The sequence below is a fragment of the Giraffa tippelskirchi genome, chromosome 1 (genome assembly GCF_054371585.1).
Source record: "Giraffa tippelskirchi isolate mGirTip1 chromosome 1, T2T-mGirTip1v1.2.pri, whole genome shotgun sequence".
Lineage (NCBI taxonomy): Eukaryota > Metazoa > Chordata > Mammalia > Artiodactyla > Giraffidae > Giraffa > Giraffa tippelskirchi.
The window spans coordinates 164,509,046-164,531,449 of record NC_137275.1 but is presented as its reverse complement, the minus strand read 5'-3'; the positions used below and the strand labels follow the sequence as shown (position 1 = coordinate 164,531,449).

Here is a 22,404-nt window from a genome sequence, read left to right as displayed (position 1 = left end):
GTTTTATAAACAGCCAAAAGATTGCAGTAGTTGTTGCAGTCTTAGGGAAAAAAATACAGGCAAGAATAAGTTTTTGAGCTGATCTGTAATTACAGTATATGATGCATTTAGTTTAAAAATCTGCCTGGTGCTAGGGAAAAAAAATGACTAGTACTTTTTTTTTCGCTTTGAATTTGCTTTGAAAATTGGTGAATTAGTTGACGAAAGAGGTTGACTTCATAATAATATCCTATTTTTCCTTCAGTCTATGAACATAGAGTAAGCAAAACATCCTTGAGCAATAGAAGAGCTGGTGTCCAGGCTCCAATGATTGATAGTCTTTCCTCAGCCTATTTAAATTGGTAGCTTTGTGCAGATTTGATGTTTTGTTCAGACACTTGCAACTTGGAGACCTTGAGCAGGTTACTGAGTCTCCCCCAGCTTCAGTTTCCTTATCTGTAAAACTGAGGTAACTTTGGGCTGCACCATATGAAATCATCCTTTTGTAGGTCAGAAATGATGAAGTCCAAATGTCCAGATACTGGTTTCTAACACCATTCTCTAATAAAAGGAACTGGGCTTCTTGGAGGACTGACTGCTTCTAGGACCAGGTCAGGAAATGTACCAGATGAATCTGGAACATCTTGAGAGAGCCAGAAAGTAAGGCAGTGCTTTCGCTGGCCAAAGCTGAAACAATTTGAGCAATAAAATAATGTAATAATGGATTTTTACAAAGTATCAAATCAATATCCATAAGTCCATGCTGATATAAATAAATGCTTGAATAAACAGAGACAATGGACAACTCTTTGGTACTGAAGAATTCCAAATAATTTATCTAGATAACTTCCCTCAAGGAAATGGAGCATATCTCCCTATTCCTTAAAGTGTAACCTTTTCCCAAAAAGTAGAGTGGAAAAATCGAGCATATACTACCTAAGCCAGATATTCAAGGTCAACATCAACAGTGACAAGTCATGCTGATATTATATACCCCTGATACAATATGATGAAGATAGCACTTTACCTCTGTGGTCCCCTCAAAACCCATAACCGTAGTCTAATCCTGAAAAAAATATATAAAATACCTGATCAGTATTCTTCAAAATTGTCAAGGCCATCAAAAACAAGGTGTATCTAAGGGACCAAGAGGAGCCTACAGAGATATAACAACCAAATGTAATGTAATATCCTAATAGGACCCTGGAATAAAAAAAAAAGGACATTTGGTAAAAATGAAGCAATTCTGATTAAAGTATGGACTTCCAATACTAATCTATCAGTGACGGTTCATCATTTGTGACAGTTGTACCATAATAATATAAAATGTTAACAATAGAAACTGGGTACAGGACATACAGAAATTCTCTTTATCATTCTTAAAAACTTCTCTACAAATTTAAAGCAATTCTAAATAAAAGGTTTATTTTTTAGAAAAACTGAAGTTGGCAATTTCATATTATTTAACATAATACGGGATTTTTGTGAGAATTAAAGTAAAAAATATATGTAAGTCACTTAACACTGTGCCTGATTCAGGAGAAGTGTTCAATAAGTGGTGGTTTTTATGAGGATGACTTTTATTATTATCATCATTATTATTTCACACAGAATAACTTAAGATTAAAGAGTGAAAAAAAAGGTGGCATATGTTTAGTCAATATTTCCTGTATACCAAGTACTGGGCTAACCAGTGGAGATTTAGCCATGGACATAATACACATGGCCCCTGGTTTCCAACAAATTTTGATTAGAGTGACAGCAGAGAGAACCCCTAATAGTTTGAGAAGGGAGAGAAAATATAAAAACTTTATAAAATAAGAAAAACTTTGCAGAAATATGCTAATAACAATTTGTAAACTTTAAGATGTAAGTACATGAAATAACTAACTTCTTAGGATATTTAATTTTTCAATTTGATTATACACATTTATCATGCTACCATGAAATATTTTAATTTATAAATTCTTCATTTTCCTATTTACATATCTCATTAGGCAGTTTAATTCAAGCTTCTCACATGGCTTATTAACATCAGTGACTTTGTCATCACGAGAACTATTTTTTTGAGTTATCTAGCACAGTTTTCTGGGCTTCCCTGGTGGCTCAGATGGTAAAGAATCCACCTTCAATGCAGGAGACCTAGGTTTGATCCCTAGGTTGGGAAGATCCCCTGGAGGAGGGCATAGTAATGCACTCCAGTAGTCTTGCCTGGAGAATCCCCACAGACAGAAGACTGGGGGGCTATAGTCCATGGGGTCACAAAGAATTGGACACAACTGAGCAACTAAGCACAACACAGCACAGTTTTGCAGAGCATATTGTGTTTACTTACATTTAAGTAGTTCCAGATACAACACTTTCCAAATTCACATGTGACTGGAAATTTTATCTCAAGCTATATTCCTACTTGAATACATTAAAGTAGGTGTTTTTTTGCTGGATCTCTAGGTTATGTGATTGCTGATAGCTATAACTTAAACCAATTACAATATTTCTTTTTCATGTCATCTTTTAAAAACTTGTTTTTAACGATCCAGCACCTACAATGTTCAGTCCTTCTCCTAGGAATATTTCTTAAATTGATGGTAAAATTTTGCTTCCTTTTTTAATGATTCTACCAGGCAGTCTTTTTAAGCATCCATCTATACCATTGATTGAGGTTGTTTCAGACTAAGATATCTTTACAAGTATAACTTTGTTGTTCAAAATAAAGAGATTAAGAGATGGCCCTTATTTAAGAAACTTTATAAAGATTCAGTTGTAGGGTAACTTCCTCTTTTCTGAAGATAATTTTATTTCCTCTTATGTGTAGATACATATGGGCTTCTCTGGTAGCTCAGATGGTAAAGAATCTGCCTGCAATACAGGAGACCCAGGTTCAATCCCTTGGTTGGGAAGATCCCCTGGAGAAGGGAATGGCTACCCACTCCAGTATTCTTGCCTGGAGAATTCCATGGAGTCACAGGGTCAGACATGATTGAGTGACTAACACATACACACATAGAAATATATGGGAATATAGGTAGGCAGTTATAAGTAAGGAGAGGTTTAAATTTAGTAAATGGGAATTTGGCTTAATATAGTAAATTGTGTACAGTAGTGGTTTTTAAACTCTTGTGTGCCCTGGAGGACTGGTTAAAACACATTGCTTTGCCCCACTGGACTTTTTGATTCAGTGTGCCTGGGGTGAGGCTTAAGTTCCAAATAATAATGATATTGCAGTTAGGGACCCTATTTTGAGAAACAGTGCTCCTACAAAATATTGAAGAGTTTAAGTTACATAAAATAGTATTTTGCCTTTGAATAAAACATTACATATTTCAAAAGAAAAAGGATCTAGAACTATAAAAGTAACTGGCTGTTGTGATAAATATTCCTTTGATGACATAGATTTCCTGTACATTGAAAGAAATAATAGTCAATAAATCATTAATCATTTTTTAAAGTAGCCATAAACCTTGGTATCACTTCAAACTATTTTACAGAGTTAAATTACTGACCTGAAATAAAATTGATTGTAAAATGCAAGTATTTATTATCATTATTTAGTATTTTCATTAAAAAGGAAGTTCTTTTCCTTATCAAATAAGAATCTGTTGGGAAGGAAATGTATTGTGATATTTAGGAACTAAGTCCATCTAAGTAGGTGAGATATATGGTCTGGGCTCTGGCTTTGTTGAGATTAACATCTCTAAAATAAATGATGAGCCCTAACCACAGGAAGGACATTTTAAGATTAATAAAAACTAGCAAATGACCAAATTTTATTATAAAACAATAGGTAAATTGAAAAATCAGAGTGTAATCAGTAATATCAGAGCTTATTATCAAATACTTAGCTGAGAAATTCAATCTAAACTTATATTAACCTGAGAAATAGGTGAAGCTCTCTTGCATGACATACTTTATAATTGCACTGAAGCTTTGAACAGTTTTAAAATAACAAAAAGCTCATATTCCTCTTACTTCTGTTGATATTTCAAAAAGGAATAGTCTAGTGTATCAGGAGCCATTCAAGTACTTCTCCTGATAATGTCTTTTGGAAGCTTATCCTAAGTAGTAGTACAAACGAAGTTATAAGCACGGAGGTTTTTGTTTCAGAATGCCTTTAGAATAGCAAAAAGAAAGCAACTTGAAATGTCTAATTATAGGGGGAAGGGTTGTTAAATTATCAGATAGCTATTGAACAAAAACTATGTGACCATTTAAAATGTTTATTTTAAAGATTATAAAGAACTGTGGAAATAATTCTCAAGATATAAGAGCAGTATATAAAATTACATGTTAAAATATAGATGCATGAGGAAAGGTGGAAGGGAAAAATTCAAAAATAAACTGAGTTTGTTAGGATGGCTATTGAATGAATGATTTTTTTCCCCTTACATCTCAATCCAATGTGTTTGTTGTTGTATGTGTTATTTTGGTAATAAACTAGACCATATCGAGTCCTACTTAGGAAGCTAGAGTAATTCTTGATTAGTATTGGATCTGCCCTACATATACTGATGTCAGGCCTTATAAGTTTTGGAAATGATACAAGCCAGAAAACTCCTTTGCCCTCTACCAAATAGACAACTAAAGTTCCACTGCTGATTTAAGAGCTTCCGTTTCTGTTTTTTAATTTATTTCAAGATTATGAGAATACATTCTTGATTACTATGTGTAACATTTAAGAGAGTTTTATTTTTTTAATTCTTGGAAATTTGCTTCACAATGAGGTTATATTAATAGTCATGCAGTTTGTTTGTGTAGAAAGATAAAGTAATAGTTCTTTTTATTTTTCTTTTACAGAAAAGAGCTGATCCTCTCAGGTACTTTAAATCCAATTAAGGACTTACATCTGGGAAAACTGGCCTTAACTAAGTTTCCGAAGAGTCCAGAAACATGGATTCACAGGTGTGGTTAATTTACACCACAGAATTCTTAGGGCTTAGAATGGCTGAAGGAAAAAAAACAGAATGTAAAGCAGGTCACATACTGATTACTGAATTCTAAAGTCAAATTATATCTACATTCAAGCCTAGATGCCATCACTTTCTACTTAGGTGATATCTAGAGATTATTTAATCTCTTCAAGCTTTGGTTTTATCATTTGTAAAATGAGAATAATAATTACATCTCTATCAGAGTTAGTGGTTGAGTTTTACTTGAGGTAATGCATGTAAACACAAGCACAGTGCTCAGCATATGTTAAATACTCAGTAAATTTTATGTTATTACTAACTATCTGAAGCAGTTATGGAAATTGCACTTAGATATTCAACTATAATGAGCAACTTGAGTTTTAATTAAACTTGGATTTAATTCAGTCAGGTGTGTTCCTGGTAAAAATGGTGATGGTTGTTATGGTTATTAAAATTAACCAAATAAAGGCAACTGAGGTGAATGGGGTGTAGACTGAATTAAACTTGCTAAGACCATAAATGCAAAGAATATTTTTAAGTTAAAAGCTGAGGCAGATAATCAAAGTGCATGTGAGAACTCTTCAAAATCCTGGCTATCTGGAAGCATTTTACTCTTGGATCCCATATAACATCTTTGACTACAATGAGATGGTCTGGGCTTACTGGTTGCGGTCGATGGGGAGATTCTCTGAAGAAATCTGTTCTTAGTTTATTAAGCCACTTTTAACTTTTCTTAAATCCTTAGCATTTTTAGGATCTTAAAGTCAGTTTAAGGTATCTTAACTGTAACCTTGCCTTTGGCTAGCATTGCAGAGCTGCTGCTGCTAAGTCGCTTCAGTCGAGTCTGACTCTCTGTGACCCCATAAACGGCAGCCCACCAGGCTCCCCCGTCCCTGGGATTCTCCAGGCAAGAATACTGGAGTGGGTTGCCATTTCCTTCTCCAATGGATGAAAGTGAAAAGTGAAAGTAAAGTCGTTCAGTCATGTCCGACTCTTCGCGACCCCATGGACTGCAGCCTACCAGGCTCCTCCGTCCATGGGATTTTCCAGGCAAGAGTACTGGAGTGGGGTGCCATTGCCTTCTCTGAGCATTGCAGAGCAGCTGCTTCCAAATGATACAATTGGTTGTACTTTCTCCCTACTAGAAACTGGGATAGCAGACTACAGAGAGGTGTATGATTACGTGTATAGAGACTAGGAAAGGGGTGATGGTAGAGGATGGGAGTTGTTATTAACATAGATGCATCCATCGATTCATTGACTTATCTAATATTTTATAAAGCAAGTTTTGGTTGTTAAAAATAACATTATTTGAAAAGGACAAAAATGAATTTTGTTACTCAGTTTCCTGTATCCTGGCTTGAAAATTTTTAATCTATAAAGAATGCTTTCTTGGGGCTAGGGTGGTACGGAAAAAAAAAAAGAAAAAGAATGCTTTCTTATGAGAAAATATTTGTAAAAACTAAAGACATTAAGTGGCTAGAGGTACTTTTGAGTGCTTTTCATTTAAATATATGCTAATAAAAATCTTAAATAGATAAGGGGAAAATTATAGATGAAGACATTTTAAAACCTCCCTGATGGTTTCACTAATTATATTGATTTTTTTCCTTCCAGATTCTATGCTATAATATAGAAATTTTGTTTCATCAAAGCTTAATACAGCTTCTTCTTTGCAAACACACAAAGGGTGAGGCATGCACATATAATTAAAAGTGAACTGTGCTTCTTTTGAGTATTTACCAGCCATTAATTAATATCACCCCCTCCCATACACACAGTACCACCAACCAGACACACACACACACACACAAACATTCCTGTTGCCTTTATGTTTCCTGGCCAAATGAAGTTTTGGAGTTGTCATTTCCAAATTGATGACATTCTCTTTTTGACAAATGTTAACGTTTTAGAAAGCTTTTTCTATAATCTTTGTCCTTTATCCTCACACCTCCCCCCCACCACCACCTACATACATGGTGCTAAAATTATTATCATTAAAAACAAAAACAACTCCCCCACAAAAAGAAACCCCTTGAATACTGGGCATTACTTTGCATTGTCTATGAATAGAAATTAAATTGAGAACAAAGAGAACTCTGGTTGTTTTCCTCTCTGGTTTATTTTCTTTACTCATTTCTTGCCCACATGCTACCTTAACAGGCGATGGGTGCTACAACAGCTAATTCAGGAAACCTCCTTGCCTTCCTTTATGACCAAAGGAAACTTGGGAATAATTCCTGCAGAAAGGACACAGCAACTAATACGAGAAGAAATGGAGGTCTGTGGTGAAGCAGCAGGGAGATACCCAAGCAACTATAATGCCTGGTCTCATCGCATCTGGGTTTTACAGCACCTGGCTAAGCTAGACACCAAGGTAGGGTGTTATTTTGTGTCCCTAGGCATACCTCTTGTCTGGCATTTAAATCATCTAGTAGTATATAGTAGTTCCTTCTCAGAGGAGCTTTTAAAGAGAGAAGTAGAGGAATTAATGGCCCAGTAGCCCAGAGAGGATTGCAACAACTGATACCTCCAGGGAAACTGGCAATTAAAAAAAAATTTGCATTCCTCACCTGCATAGCTTTGGCACTCGTTAAGGCTAGCGTACTGGTAGAACAAAGAAGGTTTAAGCAGTACGAAGACTGAGTATAACTCGTTTTGCCCTGAAACAGGAAGAGATTATTAAACTTTATACAATTGAGATTGTTCTTTCTTGGTAGCCTTTTGTCATGTGACTTAATGTGCTAGATCAGCTGGCTGCCTTTTCACAATCTCTTCTCTGGGGAGGGGGCAGAAGATCTCACCCAGGTGTTCCTACACCTGGCCGAGTCTGTAAATTACGTGACGATTCTTACATCCTACCCCACGTCTACTGAATCGAAATGAGGGTAGGATTTAAAGATCAGTATTTTTCACAGGCTCGGGGTTATTTGGATGCAGAACCAGGTTGGGAACTTCACTGCCTAATCCTTTTAGTTTAGAAATGAGGAGATGGAAGTTTCCAGAGAATTTTAATGGCTTGGACTCAGCCACAGTTTTATCATTTATTATTCATCAGGAAGCCAGGTATCCTTGTACTTACTCCTCCTTACATACTACAGCTTCTCTATTTTCACTTCTTATGGTATCAGTGCTTTAGAATATAGAGTACTCTTCCAAAAGCTTCCCAGGCTTAAGACAATTTAAAGGGGTCAGAATGTTTCACATGGTGCTTTCAGATTAATGGGGATGCATTCTCCATTTTTGCTTACCACCCCTTCCTGTATCTCCCTTCAGGTCCCCTCTCCTCTCTCTATGTGCTAGCCAGAGACTCCTCCAGAATAAATAGGAGAGCTTTCACTTCTGAGGGATTTTAAGCCAACAATTCTGAAAGAGAATGCATTCTTTGCAGCTTACATGGCTTTGCATTTCAGGAGGGGTGGCCACCTAATGGAATAGAAAGAGAAACAACAGAATCACATTAACCCGGGTTCAGATTCTGGCCCTGTTAGCTCTTTGTGTAAAGTAAGGCTTTAATGTTTTCATCTGTAAGATAGGGAATGTGCTGCCTGCCTCAGTGGATTATTGTGAAAATTACTTGTGTTAATGTGGATAAAGTACTGGGCACCTGCTAGAGGCTCACAGAATTTTAGTTCCTTTCTCTGCTCCCCGTAGATAGAAAACTTAGGTGAAACTTGACTGCCAGGTTGCTAGGTTAACTCAGTGCAATTCGTTCATGAAAAAAGTAGTGAAACTTTATTGTTACCAGACACTGTCCTATACATTGAATATGGCATAAAGACAAAAAGCTTACTATCAACAAATTGAAAAATCTAGTTGAAACAGATACTGACGGTTACAAAGCAGGGTGACACTTGCAGAAACTGAGGGAATTTCTAGGCACAGTAGGGGCACAGAAATGTCTCCTCATCCTGATTGGGCTCATTGACAACAGCTGCCAGAGTGAGCAATGCTACATTTTCAGGGGCCTGGAGCAATGAATACAAGTTATCTGGTGGATATAGGGGATATGGAGTGCTTTAAAGCCATTCATCTCAGCTACACAACTTGGTGTCCTGTGGGAGGTAGGGAGAGGGAAGGGGAAGGCTGTGGATAAAGGAAGGCAGAGTCCAGGTGAGCTGAGAGCTCTTTGGAAACTTTCCTGCCTTGATGTAGACCTTTTAAAGTAGCAGTCCATAAATCAGAAACACAGGGCCAAGGTGAAATTCTTGGTTCCTTGAGACCATCTGTTGTTAAAGATGACAGCTCATAAGTCATGTATGAACTCATTTGCCCTGGTCCACTGCTAGGCTTACATGTAGTCAGCCTGCCCTCCTCTGCCCTCGGGGGTCTTGGCACTCTTCCTATCACCACTGCCACTGTCTCTCACTCTCAGTAAAGAGTGCTGAATTTACAAAATCCACTCTCTATTCTTATAAGCCATTGGGCCAGCTAGGAGATCATGGTGATGAGAAAAGACCCTGATGCTGGGAAAGATTGAAGGCAGGAGGAGAAGGGGACAACAGAGGATGAGATGTTGGATGGCATCACTGTCTCAATGAACATGAGTTTGAGTAAGCTCCTGCAGATGGTGAAGGACAGGGAAGCCTGGTGTGCTGCAGTCCATGGAGTTACAGAGAGTCAGACACGACTGAGCAACTGAACGACAGGGAGATCATGTCCTACAGTGCTTTGTCTGTTAGAGGAAGTAATCACAAAAGTATTAATTGTCTAGAGCAGCTTAAAAATACATATATAAAATGAGTGGCATTTTTTTTACTTAGAAAATTGAAAATGATTTTTTGAAGTGCTCGTATTTAGCTTGGTAAGGGTAAAAAGTGAAAATGAAAGTCGCTCAGTTGTGTCTAACTCTTTGTGACCCCATGGACTCTACAGTCCATGGAATTCTCTAGGCCAGAATACTGGAGTGGGTAACCTTTTCCTTCTCCAGTGGATCTTCCCAACCCAGGGATCGAACCCAGGTCTCCTGCATTGCAGGCAGATTCTTTACCAGCTGAACCACAAAGAAAGGTTATAAAGACAGGCATTATAGAAATTGATAAAAATCTTACCAAAGGGCAACATGGCAGCATTTACCAGACTTTACCCCCCAAAATGTGTGTTATCTCTAATCTGGCAATTATGCTTCTAGGCATTCATCCTAAAGAAAAAATGGGAGATGTGGTATGATGTAGTGATTAAAGGCTCCACTCAGTGATCATACAAGCATGACATGAATGCTAACTCTACCAGCAATTTGCTATGTGGCCTTAAAAAGGGTTCTTAGCCTCTCTAACCTCATCCATAAATTGGGGATGATGACAATTCCTACCTCCTTGAGTGATGTAAATTAAGTGGGAGAATCCACATAAAGTGGCTGTCCCTAGTGCTCATACTAAGTGATCAGTAAACACTGGATATTATATTAAATATGGAAGTTTGATATATAAAAATACTGTATATAATAGTGAAAAACTGGGAACAGTCTAATAACAAGGGATGCATTTCACCGCAGTTCATCACAAAGTAGAATATTTTGTTGCTGCTAGAAATTATATTTTTAAGTATATTTAAAGAAAAGTGTTAATTATAAGTTAAGGATATAAAACTAAATATGAGATGGGCCTAATAATTTTTTATGTTATTAGCATTGAATAATATTTAATGTATTTAGACTAGTACCTGGCATATTATAAGTGTGCAACAGATATTTATACACACAAACACAGTGCCACTATGGATATATTTTGTTATATTTTCTATAAGCATGTGTTTTCTAGTCAGAAAAAAAATAGGTTACCGAATAAAGAATACTTACCAGTGCTATGGGATAGAATTATGAGAGGTTTTAATTTTCTATTTTTTGTTCCCTATGATGTTTGTGTTTTTCAGTGGACATTTATTTAAGTAAATTTTAAAATAATCTATTTTTTCAGGGTGGGGTGGAAGGAAACAGTCACAGTTGAAAACACTGTTAGAAGTAGTATTCCATTTATGAGACATATTCAGAACAAAACAAAGCGGATTAGTAGGTGCCAGAGACTGGGGGGAATGGGGAATTAGAGGCCTCCTAATAGGAATAGGGGTTGTTTTGGAGGTGATGAAAATGTTTTGATATTATAATCATGACATAGGCAAATCAAAACTACAATGAGATATCACCTCCTTTCAGAATGGCTGTCATCAAAATATTTATCATCAAAAATAATAAATGTTGGCAAAGATGTAATGAAAAGGGAAACCCTTGTACTCTGTTGATAAGGATGTAAATTGGTACAGGAAGTAATGAAAACAGTATGACATTTCCTCAGAAAATTAAAAATAGAACTACCATATGATCTAGCAATTCCACCCTTGGGTATGTATATGAAGAAAAGAAAAAAACTAATTTGAAAAGATACATGCATCCCACTGTTCATAGCAGCATTATTTACAGAAGCCAAGCTACGTAGCCTTCCAAGTGTCTGTCAACAGATGAATGGATAAAGAAAATGTGATTGATATATATGTGTATGTATATTAATATATATAATGAAACATTACTCTGATAAAAAAAAGAATGAAATTCTGGCATTTGCAGCAACATGGACAACCTTAGAGGGTATTACGCTTAGTGAAATAAGCCAGACAGAGAAAAAGAAATACTGTATGTTATCACTTATATGTGGACTCTATAAAGAAAACGAATGAATTTAACAGAAACATTCACAGATACAGAGAACAAACTAGTGGTTGCCGGTAGGGAGAGGGAAGGGAGGAGGAGCAAGATAGGAGTAGGAGATTAAGGCAATAAAAGCTACTATGTGTAAAATGAATAAGCTGCAAGGATAGATTGTGTGGCACAGGGAAATATAGCCATTTTATAGTAACTTTAAATGGAGAATAGTCTATAAAATATTGAATCACTATGTTTTACCCCTGAAACTAATATAATATTGTAAATCAATTATACGTCAATAAAAAAGAAAAAAGAAAGTGTATCAGAATTAGATAACACCAGTGGGACGAAGGAGTCGGGTTGGCTGCCATCTATGGGGTCACACAGAGTCAGACACGACTGAAGTGACTTAGCAGTGGCAGCAGTGGCTATACAACCTCTGTGACTAGACTAAAAATCAGAATTTTTTTTCAACTTCAAAAATTAATCCTAATAAATAAAGCTTCAAGAATAGCTAAGAAATTGTTGAAAAAAAAGGAAAAGTAAGGAACTCTGTATATTGCTATTTGTTTATATATTTAAATGTTTATAGAAATAGACATTAAAACTGTAGTACTGGCTCAAAAAATAGACACAGTAAAGAAGAGTATAAAAGCCTAGAAACTAATTCCAGTGCACAATATGTACAAATTTCATTGATGATAAATATGGCATTTCACATGATTGGAGAAGGTTTTCTTTGCTCAATTTGTGGTGCTAATAAGATTGAGTTTTTAGAAAATAATGGTTAGATTTTAATCTCACATACCAACCTGAACTCTTAAGTGAAATAAAAACATGTGAAGAAAAAAGGAATTTAAAAAATCAATTGCAGTAATATATTAAGAAAAATATTTACAACACAGAGACTTAATACCTTTAATATATAGAGATCTCTTACAAACTCATAAGAACAGTAATGACTTTCACAAAGAATAAGTTGAGCAATTATAAAAGAGAATTAGACAAACAGGCAGTTTGTAAAAGAAACAAAGATAAGTGAATAGGAAAAATATTTAGCTTTAATGATAATTAAGGAAATGTAAATTAAACATGATTTTCCACTTGCTGGGCTTCCCTGGTTGGCTTAGCTGGTAAAGAATCTGCCTGCAGTGCAGGAGACCTGGGTTCAATCCCTGGGTTGGGAAGATCCCCTGGAGAAGGGAAAGGCTACCCACTCCAGTATACTGGCCTGGAGAATTCCATGGACCGTATATAGTCCATGGGGTCGCAAAGAGTTGGACATGACTGAGCAACTTTAACTTTGACTTCCACTTACTAAATTAGCTAAAACTAAAGTATTGGTGAGGAATTTAGGAAACAAACATTAAGATCTTCTTCCAGTAGGGGCATAAATTATACAGCCTTCCGGGAGGGCAGTTGGAAATACACATCAAGAACTTTACAGAATTTTTCTCACTGTTCCAATTAGTATACTTCTAGAAATTTCTCCTAAATAAAAATAAGATTACATACATACATTTACATACATATTTACATTTACATACATTTACACACATACATACATATTACATACCTAGATTTATATGTGTGTATACATAGGCGTGTTACTTATGCAAAGTGGAAACAAAATGAGGGAATGTTTTAAATTTTGATAATCTTTAGGATGAAGTGTTATGCAAAAGTTTAAAATTATGTTGTAGAATAATACTTAATGAAATTGGAATAAATTTATAATTTAAGTGAAATAAAATTTTGATATGAAAGATATCCAAAAGTTGTGTTAAGTAAATTATACAGATACATTATTACAAAAAGCTGAAAGATTGGTTGTATGGTAGAATATTAAAAGTGGTCATTGTTGGTCAGTAGGATAATGAATGATGTGGGGATTTTTTTTCTTCTTTATATTCTGTATTTTTACATTTTTCTAAAATCATCTTGTATATTCAAGAAAAACCGAATGTTTTTTTTTTTTTAATTTATAGAACTCATGGTGTATGTGTATATAAGAACTAGCATTTCTAGTAGTCTGAATAAACCTGTTGTCTTCTTTTTGATAGCCCTGCTTCCATAGTTTTCTTATAATTTATTTCTTCACTTACTCATTTTTATGTGGAATGTTGGGAAAGAATAATTATACAAAGGTCATTTGTTCTGTCAGTGTCTTCCAGTTAAGCCATATCTTTGTGCAGTATCTTTGCTGCTGCTGCTGCTAAGTCGCTTCAGTCGTGTCCAACTCTGTGCGACCCCATAGACGGCAGCCCACCAGGCTCCGCCATCCCTGGGATTTTCCAGGCAAGAGTACTGGAGTGGGGTGCCATTGCCTTCTCTGGCAGTATCTTTAAGATCACTTAAAAATAATTGCTGTCTTTTTAAAAAAAGAAATCACTGCCTTTAATTCTACTAAGAAAACACCCTGAAATTCCTGTTAAAAGATTTCTTCTTTAGTTAGTTCTTCTTTAGTTATATCTTAGGGAAAAGAATATAGTGAATTTTTCTCTTAAATAGTCTCAGAAAGGAGTTTTTGGGAATTGAATTAGTTTTGTTGAAAACCTTTCAAATATATGCTATTTTTACCTCACAATTACAATAAATTTTTAATTTTTACATGTAGAAATATATAGTAGAAATAATCTAAATGTTTTTCACATTATATAAATTCATTTTAAAGAAGTTTTATATTCTTTTCAATGCATAGTAGGAAGCTGTACAATAATTAAAACACTGCTGTATTATAGCCTGAATTTCCTGCAGATTAATTCTTCAGAAATATAATTCTTAAAAAAAAAACCTTAAGATTATTTTTTGTTTTGCAGGTAGAAGTTTATCTGGTGGGTTTATTTTGCTCACCTTTTAAATCAAATAAACAATCTTGTTTTCCATTTCTCAGAGACTCACTAGCAACAGCCTCTGAAATAAATTTATGTGGCTGTGAATTAACTCATTATAACTTAAAGGAGATGTTTAAAACATTTCACTGATAAAACTTGACCATCCTAGCTGGGAGTAATATCCCTCTTGACCTGTCACTTTGTTTATTAAATTGTTCATTCATTCACTAATTCATTCATTAAACATTTATATATAGGGTATAGGGTGATGGGAACATTAATTAGGAATGAATAAGTATCTTAAAAAACTTGTATAGTTTAGTGGGAATGAAAAGGTATACAAGAATTTCTATAATATATATGATGGAACACACAAGAACTATGGAGGCTGAGAAGAGGGAAGACTTCTAGCTTTCTCTATGAAAAGTAGAGAGGGATCTTGCTTAAGGAGAAGGCATTTGCCTGAGCTCCTTGAAGAGCAGGTAAAAGAGCCTTTTGGCACTGTAGGGTCCATATGGTTCACTTGATAAGTACATGTCATTTTTCCTTAGCTGATCTGAAAATCCTCTGACAGATGTGGTAGGCCCTCAATACACCTTTTTCTGATCAAATCTCATTTGTTTGCTAACCTGTCTGAGACTACCAAATAATTTATTTTTTCATAAATGCTGCTTTTCTTTTTATCTCCATTTGAAATTCTTTAGTTTGCAGATTTAAACAATTCACTGCTGAATTTTGTCTTACCTAATATTTTAAAAAGTCACTTATCATTGGTGATAAGTTTGAGACAAATAGTGAAAGTCACGAGCACTTGAAAATTCCTGTTATTCATGCATCATGTTTTTGTACTAAGCCCTTAGAATTAAGTAGTGAACGAAATAGACATGGTTTCTGCCCTGATGACACTTAATAGTGCTGAAGAAATAATTACACTGTCTATTGTTGAACAAATAGTTAGATACAGTACAGATTCATTAAATGCAAAAAAAAGTTTCCATCAAAGTGACCTCTGAACTTATATTTTCCCTTCAGTATAAGCATTAAATTAAAAATGAATACCCAGTGTCTTTCCTTATTTTAGAATCTGGCTTTTCTATGTGTATGCCAATTAGAAAGGTCTTTAAATTCTGTAGTATTAAAAAAAATTATTATTTTCTAAAAGAAAAGGAACATTAGTATTTATTAAGCAACAACACTGTGTTGGATGTTATGTACAAAATATTGGTAGGAATGGCGTTATCAAAACAAGGAATGAATGAAAGAAATTCAAAGCATTAATGGAGAAAGGAAAACCTTTAGCAATTCCTCATTTCACTTCCCTTTTTTCTTCCTACAAGATTCTTCTTGATGAACTATCTTCTACTAAACACTGGGCATCCATGCATGTTTCAGACCACAGTGGATTTCACTACCGCCAGTTTTTATTAAAGTCTTTGATTAGCCGAACTGTGGCTGACGGTTCTGTATTGGAGCAAAGTCCTTTGAGAAGTGAGTCAACTGTAGTTCTCCCAAAAGATGAAGAAGCAGTGGCTTCAGCAGAGGAATCAAGCATAAATCTTCCCCATCTTCTAGAAGAGGAAGTTGAATTCAGCACTGATCTTATTGATGCCTACCCAGGACATGAAACCCTTTGGTGTCATAGGTAAGAGAAAGAAGATGTATTTCCTGTATGAAACTCTGTGTGTCCTTATGAGAGCTACAGAAGGTCTTACATCTGACTCGAGCCTCCTTGGGTAAATATGGTAATTTGACTGTGGAACTTTGCCTGAGTGATTCAGAGGAGTTTGTATTACCATAGCTGCTGCCTCACAGTCTTCATCAGCATGAGGTTCTTCGCACAGACCTTTGCCAATGGCTCAAGATGGTGGTGTTCATCCTTGACTGTGCAACAGAATAACGTGTGTTACTTCCAAACTAAAAAACATTTCTGGACTCCCTCTTTGGAGATCCTGATACTTAACATTTCTGCGATAGAGTGCTGCCATCTCTCTTTTAAAAAAATAAAAACCCTAACAGGTAAATATGATGTACAGTCAGGGTTGAGACCAATGATTAGACCCTGCGAATAGTTAAGCTTTGGCTTCCCAAATGGCTCAGTGGTAATGAATCTGCCTGCCAACGCAGGAGACGTGGGTTTGATCCCTGGGTCTGGAAGATCCCCCTGGAGAAGGAAATGGCAAACTCCAGTATTCTTTCCTGGAGAATTCCATAACAGCAGCCTGGCGGGCTACAGTCCGTGGGGTCGCAAAGAGTCATACATATCTGAGCACACACAGATAATTAAGCTTTACTGTTCTTCCCAACCATGATGGCCTGCAGATTAATTTACTTTGAGTATAATCTCTTGACTTTTTTTTATTTTTTAAGGTAAAATAAAATATATTTTATTAATATTTGTTTAATTTTACTATTCAGTATTATTATGAAGGTGTGAAAGAGGGTTAGCAACCTCATAACTTGAGTTTTAAGTACCTTTGACAGTACTTCTCATGTTGAAATGAAATCCAAGTATGGAAACCCCCTGAGTGGTTTATTTTGGATCATCATTTAGTTGGAGGCATCTCTGGCATTAAATATACAGATTTTACTTCAAGTTACAAGATTATGCTTATAGACAAATGACTTGCCTGTGTTAGGCAGGAGGTAGGCATTTTAAATAATTGTGTATTTTTTTAAGTTAATTGAAATTTGTTCCCTTTTTCCAGGCTAAATATATTTGGAAGATATATTAGAAGATGAAAGACAATCTCCCCTCTTTGTCACCTTCATAAATACAAAATTGTCTTTTTCTCTTAAAAACAAGACAGTCTTATTCCACATTTTTAGAAGAGGAGATAGATCTTGACTTGCATGTTTTGGTGTTAGATTTTTGTTGCTGTTTCATATTTAGACACATTAATAGCAAGGCTCCGAATATTAAAAAATTATATTTGTTTTTGGAAGATAGCTAGATTGTTAGAAACTTTCTTTGTTCATAAGATTAATGGGAGTTTGGAATGGGGAGAAGAGACAGTTGGGAAGACCTATATATCATACAGACCAGTTTTCTACTGATTCAGTGCCCTTAAGCTGCTTCTCTGTCCTTTAAGATTTATCTGTAAAATAAGTATGTTATATGCTCCCTTGTCTGTTCCAGAATAAGCTAGAAAAATGAATAGAATTCTCTTTTAAAGGCTTAGAATTGTTAATATAAACAATGAGATATAACAACCTAAAGAATCTATGTAGTTTACCTTATTTTGTACAAAGATGTGGACCCCACTTTGTCACAATTTTTGGAAATTAGGCATATGGCTCTTAATTTTTAACAAATAACTACAGATGATTCTAAGGGCAGGAAAATTCTCCTTAAAGGAAAAACAGGAACTGTGTGTTTTAACATACTTTTCTTAGAGCCCAGCAACATTCTAGCACGTGTGGATGTTTAATGAGACTATAGTGCTGGATTAGGGGAAAATTCAGAGGGTTTCTAAGATAGTAAATCCAATTGCAGCAGTTCTGTTCTTATTAAAGAAAGTATTGGATAGAGCCATAGGCTAATCCTCTAGAGGAGCTATTTAATCCTCTTGTTGCTGAAAATCACTTGTCTTTTAGGCTGTCAATGAGGTTAATTTTTGGTTTTGTTTTATATTTTAATTTATAGCAGAGATTGGGCAAAAACCCATTTCTGGTTTCATATTATGGTTACAGAGAGTAACAGCACCAAGTGTTTGTCATCATCTCAGTCAATGTTTTTTTAAAAACCTTTGGGGTAGTATTTCAACAAACCAGTAATCTAGACTTGAGAGGCTCTGTCCAAATACCAGAGACTACATCCTAACTATTCTCCTCCCCTCAGATAGCTCTGGGTTACCGAAGGTAACTGAATACTGTGTGTTTTGAAATTGTCAACTTACTGTTCTGTTTTTTTCTGAAAAGCTTGACTTTGTGATGTGATTTTTCTTTTTCTGTTCTATTCCTCCTCCTCTTCTTTCACAGGCGGCATGTTTTCTACCTTCAGCATCACTTAAATGGTAGGTTTCCTCACAGCGTGATCCAGTTGTCACCTGCTGACAATCCTGGGGGAACTTTGAGTGACTTGCATGGTATCCCAGCAGGCCCCCACACATCTCAGGCAATGGAGGTGGATGGACTCAGTGACTTTAGCAAGCAAGGCTATTCCCAGGAAATCAAACGCCTGAAGCGGACCCCAGCTCCAGACTCCCTGGGCCTGGAAATGGAGCACAGGTTCATCGATCAAGTACTGTCCACCTGTCGGAACGTGGAACAGGCCAGGTTTGCCAATGCTTACAGAAAATGGCTGGTTACATTGAGTCAATGAAAGAGGTGGATTAGTCCTGCAAAGTTCCCCTTTTTAGTGCAATATCGCTTTTCTTTCTTATTTACGTAGTTGCATGAACTATTTGCTACTATTAGTTAACTATATGTTCTTCATCTTTAGGCTAAAAGTCCCTAGTAAATCTTTCATTTTATTTATTTTGTTAAGAACTGGCATTCCTTTGGCGATAGAATAATTGTGTAGTTCCTTCTTGCTGAACAGTGAGTCTTAACTTTTTTCTTTTTAACTTCTCATCCTGTATATTCCTATCTTTGAGACTTTTCTCATTTGATCCTCCAGGTTGGTTCACACACACCTCAGCCCACCTTAGTGCAGTTGCCATATAGGCTTTTTGGTAGTCAAAAAGTTATGCTGTAGTTTAGCTTAAGAACAATACAAATTCAGAATTACTCGATCTAATTGCTGTTTTGAGAATCAGATGGCCAAATGGATGAATTTGTGAACATACACACCATTTCTCTTTCACTAGCATGTTATACTCAAGTCATAGGCCAACATAACCAAAGTCAGAAGTATTGGAATTTATATGAACAACATAATTCTAATATAATCCATTTTTAAACTAATTGTTTTAAAAAACTAATTTTATGAGTTTATGCAATTGTAGTGGAAACTTATTTTTACTACTAGCTTTGATAAGTTTTTTTATCTCAATTAAAATCAGTTAAAAAAAATCTAGAATGCCATTTTTAGTTATTACTACTTATTTTTCTCCAAATTCACCATGCAGTATGGCAGGCTTATGCATAGAAATGTATCCATTAAAAACCTTCCTTTGTAAAGTTTTTAAGTTACTGAGGATACACTGGACAAACCACAAAATTTTTATGAAGGGATTATTAAGTTTACTGGCAAAAGCCAGGGAGAAAGAATCGTTTTGAAGGTTAGTTCTTCAGTCTTTATTTAAAAAAAAAAACAATTTAGAAACTTTGATACTGAATTTATCAGGGATAAGGTACCAAAGTATCCATCTTATCTTTTCAATAATAAGGGCTGCATTTTTCAGATAGGTGAGACAGATGTGGTGAAAGTAGTAGGTAATATCTGATTTCTTGGTATGAAACAATGCTTTGCATTTCTTATTTCCACACTCCTTTCTCTTTATTTTCCCCATCCATGGTTTTTTTTGGTCATCTTCACTTTTGTATATTTTTCCTTGTCTATTATATTTCATGGATGTAAACTAAAGATACTCTGTTTCCAGTTAATTCCATACCCCATTAAACATGAAATATGAATATAAATTGCCCCCCTAAAAGTTACTCTAATGATGCTGTCTATTATCCTATGTGTATAAAATGTAGTAGTGGCTGAAACAGTGTGACCACCATGCTTTGCCTGTTTTCCTCTTTTTGTGCTAGGCTACCTGTAGGGTAAGAAGACATGTAGGGAAAAGCAGACCTCTCCTATCTCACTGTTATGGAGACTCTAGACTTGAGTGAGGAACATTGCCTTAAGGGAAAAGAATAGGTCCTTTACTTGTGTATTCTGATTTTGTTGAGTGGCAAACTATCAAGTGAGACTTAAGAATACCAAGAAGCTTGTCTAGGCTGCTACTTGTAGACAGAAGCTGCTCTTCTCTCCTAGGGCAAAAGTTACCCTTTTATAACTTTTTGTAGTATTTAGGTGAGAAAATGATTTGCATTATGAGCATAATTTTATAACCTTTTATGTACAAAGCATATTTTGAATCAAATACCTCAAGGTCTACCTAGACCTCTGGAGAAAACTATTACTTTATGATTTTTAGCAGCTGCAGGGCTTGAGGGGCAAACTACACACAGATGACATGGAGATCCAGTCAGTTCCACTAATGTATGTTGCCAGATTTTGGCCTCACTGTTACTTTTCTTCCAAGGATCATTTTAAGTATCCCGACTAATAGGGCTTCTTATGCTTTGATGTGCGAGTGTGAGAGTGTCAAGACATGAGTATAGACAATCTCCTGTGAAACATCAGCTAAATTTTATAATGTTCCACAGTTTTTTATATCTTCCATAAACTTTCTTGCCCTTTGATGTTAACTGTCTTCTTGTGTTTTAAGTCTCTTAACTCACCCCTGCACAAAGCCATGCAGTCCTTTAATATATCTTGGTCTCCTATCTTCCTAATAGTTTTAAGTACCAAGTAAAAATACAAATATCCAAAGGATACAGTTTGTATCTGACTCTTGTGTGCTACTTTATTTCTAAAATTTGTGGTTTTCAAGTGTTCATTCACAGAAAAACCTAATATTGCCCTGTATAGTTGTGTGCTTTACTCTGAGTGGTTGACATCCAACTCACTAGCTGTAGTATGATAATATCTCTTGGACTGAATGAGCTCATGTAGTGGAAAGAATGTGTCTATTTTTAGAGACTCATTAGTCTTCACTTACTTTTCGATAAATATGTCACTGTTAAAGGAAAAGATGATTTAGATTAACACACATTTCATCCAACTTTCACTGGAAGAACTGTAGACCATCCTGGGTCAAGAATACTACTGACAAGTAAAAAAAAAAGCAATAAGATCTGTAAATATCTTACAGATACAATATCTCTACAATCACTCCTCCCCAATCTTTTTCTTTTTTAAGTGTACCTATTTTGGTAATGTGTTCCCAGATTCTGTCTGCCTTGCATATTGTAAGGACTTATTAAATATTTATTAAATTTATGAATGATTAACTGAAGATGGGGAAATTAATCATGAGGGATGCGTAGAGTGAGTTATGATTGAGAAATTGATGGAATAGAGCACTGAATTGTCAATGAAAGATGTATTCTGCCTTCATGATACTTAGGAGCAGCTATTGCGTATAGAATAAGTTAATTTAGATTTTTTTGCTTCACTAAATTACATTGTTTATGCTTGTTAAATCCCAGCCAAGAAATGCAGCTGTATAATATCAATTAACTGTACTTTAATATATATTAAAAACTCATAGAAGAATGAAGACCATTTTCATTAAGAACACTACTTTCTATTCATTTATGATGTTGGAGGACAGATCTTGCCCATAGAGCCAGAGCCACTTTTGGGGCATCTGAGGAAACTGATTTCAAAAATTTGTTGATCTGTATCTATGCATAAGTAGTCATTTTAGGCTTCTCCTTTTCCCCTCCACAACTTGAACTTTTTTGATATTTCTTAAACCTGTGAGTCATTTTTTTAAACTTCAGGATTTGATACCTTTTAGTGTCCCCTTTTTCTTTTCTATGTTTTAGCATTTTATTATCTCTGGGCCCACACTTTGAGTCATATTTCTTATTCCAGTGGTACAATTCTAATTTAAATTCAAGGCTTCATTATTTATCAGATTAAATACAAGATGTCACACAAAGCCACTTAAGTCTTCAGATAAGGACTTAGTAACACAAGACATGCCAAGAGAAGTTCTTGGATTTTTATGTGGCTTTTTTGTAGGAACGCATATATATGGCAATACACTATCATTTAGATATATTCAGGTCATGTGAATTTATGCTTGTCTACATATATACATGTATGTGGGTGTAAAACTTAATATTTTTGAGAACAAATTGTCAGTCTAGTATTTTTCTCTTAATAGCACAAGATGATATCTGACATGAGGGCTAAATATAAATTAGGAATGCTACCACTTGCTATGCAACAATCTAATTTCTACCTTAGTTCCCCTGTATTACAGAAGATGCTAAAGATTTAGTTTATCAAAGGAAGTTAGAAAACACTTTTTTTTTTTGC

General features: G+C 35.3%; 1 protein-coding gene across 11 annotated transcripts in view; it reads left to right on the top strand.

Annotated features, from left to right (window-relative positions):
* The window catches only part of PTAR1 (protein prenyltransferase alpha subunit repeat containing 1), a 42,657-nt gene extending 21,027 nt beyond the window's left edge, over positions 1 to 21,630 (top strand). For 5 of the 11 annotated variants that reach the window (XM_081504455.1, XM_081504426.1, XM_081504403.1 and 2 more), the window contains 4 exons: positions 4,774 to 4,878; positions 7,050 to 7,263; positions 15,695 to 15,999; positions 18,336 to 21,630. In XM_081504455.1, coding sequence (XP_081360581.1) covers positions 4,774 to 4,878; positions 7,050 to 7,263; positions 15,695 to 15,999; positions 18,336 to 18,678 — 967 coding nt within the window. In that variant the 3' untranslated portion in view covers positions 18,679 to 21,630. The remainder of the gene's footprint in view (positions 1 to 4,773; positions 4,879 to 7,049; positions 7,264 to 15,694; positions 16,000 to 18,335) is intronic. The other 6 variants (XM_081504498.1, XM_081504417.1, XM_081504487.1 and 3 more) reach the window with 3 other exon arrangements.
* The last annotated feature ends 774 nt before the right edge of the window (positions 21,631 to 22,404 follow it).